The sequence below is a fragment of the Enhydra lutris genome, unplaced genomic scaffold, assembly GCF_002288905.1.
Source record: "Enhydra lutris kenyoni isolate GAN:26980312 unplaced genomic scaffold, ASM228890v2 scaffoldscaffold16, whole genome shotgun sequence".
NCBI lineage: Eukaryota > Metazoa > Chordata > Mammalia > Carnivora > Mustelidae > Enhydra > Enhydra lutris.
This window is the reverse complement of record NW_019154100.1, coordinates 30,425,945-30,427,892: the sequence shown is the minus strand read 5'-3', so window position 1 is coordinate 30,427,892 and position 1,948 is coordinate 30,425,945. Positions and strand designations below refer to the sequence as shown.

Sequence of the window (1,948 nt, the reverse complement as noted above, 5' to 3'; positions counted from 1 at the left end):
ATCATGACCTGAGCCGAAGGCAGGTCATGATCCCGGAGTCCTGGGATCGAGTCCCGCATCGGGCTCCCAGCTCCACGGGGAGTCTGCTTCTCCCTCTGACCTTCTCCTCGCTCACGCTCTCTCTCACTACCTCTGTCTCAAATAAATAAATAAAATCTTTAAAAAAAAAAAAAACTATTTTCTTTGTATGTTTAACCTAGACAGCTGCCCATGGCCCCTGCTCAACACGACGCCAAGAGCTGCCCATGGCCCCTGCTCAACACGATGCCAACACCGTGAGTGCCAAGCCCTCGGTCACTCTGCACAGATTGAGTTAGAATATGGAATAGTTGCTGTCCCTACACTGGCTTACGCGGTAACCTCCAACCTCTTTCCCACAGTGTCCCCACCTCCACTGCAGATGGCTTGCAAAGGACCTCCCCAACTTTTGAGCACTCCGAAAACTCTCCCGGTGCAACACAACGGAAGTTTAAAACAACCAAGGCTGCAACCTCAAGCTCCCCACTGCCGAGGAGCACGACTGAAGGGTTCAACTATCGGGAACGTGTTTTGGCTCCTTGGGTTCCCACTGGGGGACCTTCTTTCCCGGTAGGGTGGAGGTGGTGGAACGGGCAACGGGGCCAGACTGCCAGGCCTAAGCGCTGCGCTCCCGGCCGGCAGCGACAAGGCGACCGTGATTTAAGAGGCCGGGAGGAAGCCGCCCCCGGCCGCCGCCCCCACCCCGGGCCGCCGCCCCCACCCCGTGCCGTTCCCCGTCCGGGTCCCCGTGCTACTTCCTCCGCCCGAGGGGCGGGATGCCAGCGCTGGACGGCGGCCGCGGGCCGGCGTGGCCAGTGGGCGCTGCGCGGGGCTGCGATGACTCCTGGGAAATGTAGTTTCGGCAGGCCCGGGAAAGGGGCGCTCCCGTCGGGTATCCCCGGGGCAGGGGGCGGCAGGGGGGAACTCTCCCTCCCCGAAGGCGTGGAGCTGGCGGGGGTACCCCTAGACTGCGCCCTCACCCTGGGGCAGCGGCTCCAAGCAGTGGAGGCGGCGCGACCTACCTTTCTGCTGAGGAACTCCCGGACCAGGGAGGCTGCCACCTCCTCCACGAAGAGGCTGTCCATGCCGCCGGCTCTGCCCACGAGGCCGCGCCGCCGCAGCCCAGGCCCCAGGTCCGTTGGGGCCAGTATGGCCGCGTTGCCTTGGTGACGGTGTCACCGGAGCCGGCAGAGCTCCTCCCCTTCCTCGGAGCCCGCCGGCTGGGAGGGCGGGGAGAAGGGGAGGAGCGTCCTTCAAACTGGCTTTGGAGCACAAGGCCTCCCAGGGCCCAGGCGTGGGCTCCCAGTTCGGTCCTGGCTCTGTCACGGCTCTGGCCCGCCCTCTGGGTGGCCTAAAACCAGCCACTGCTCCACGCTGAGTCCTGATTGCCCAAAATGGGAAATGCGGAGAATGCCTGACTCCCTGTTCCTGGAGAAGTAAATGCACAGTTAAGTGGCCCAGAGAGGGCCACCCATAGCACCACAGCTGGCTCCTGGACTCAGGACCTTGGCTGGCCTGGACTGCGTGGGGCAAGGAGGCCCAGGACTCTGTGAACTCGGTGCTGAAATAAAAGGACCAGTTTCTCACGCATTTAGTGCCTGCTGTCCCATAATGAGACTGCCAGTAATTGAGCACCAAGCATTCTATACAGGTGTCATCGAAATAAGGACCCAATCATTATATCTACAATTTACAAAGAAAAATATGCTTTCCGAGGGCCATAAAATGGAGCTGCTAAACAAAGCAGAGCTACAGAGCATGACCCCAGGCCCCATCAAATGGAATTTCTCCATGCCACAGACTAACGTAAAACCAGCATTAGCCAAGAAGAGCATTGGCCTCACAGTGATCAGCTGTAATTTCTTCACCTGCTCAGAGATTCAAGAAACTACTTACTTACAGAGCTTAGCAATGGAATTGAGTGGAAAAG

The 1,948-nt window shown here is 59.5% G+C and overlaps 1 protein-coding gene across 1 annotated transcript in view; it reads right to left on the bottom strand.

Moving 5' to 3' along the window:
• LOC111147407 (MINDY lysine 48 deubiquitinase 4) overlaps window positions 1-1,113 on the bottom strand; it is a 101,201-nt gene extending 100,088 nt beyond the window's left edge. The window contains exon 1 of the mRNA XM_022503414.1: window positions 1,041-1,113. Within this exon, the coding sequence (XP_022359122.1) occupies window positions 1,041-1,103 (63 nt within the window). The 5' untranslated portion in view covers window positions 1,104-1,113. The remainder of the gene's footprint in view (window positions 1-1,040) is intronic.
• Between the last annotated feature and the right edge of the window lie 835 nt (window positions 1,114-1,948).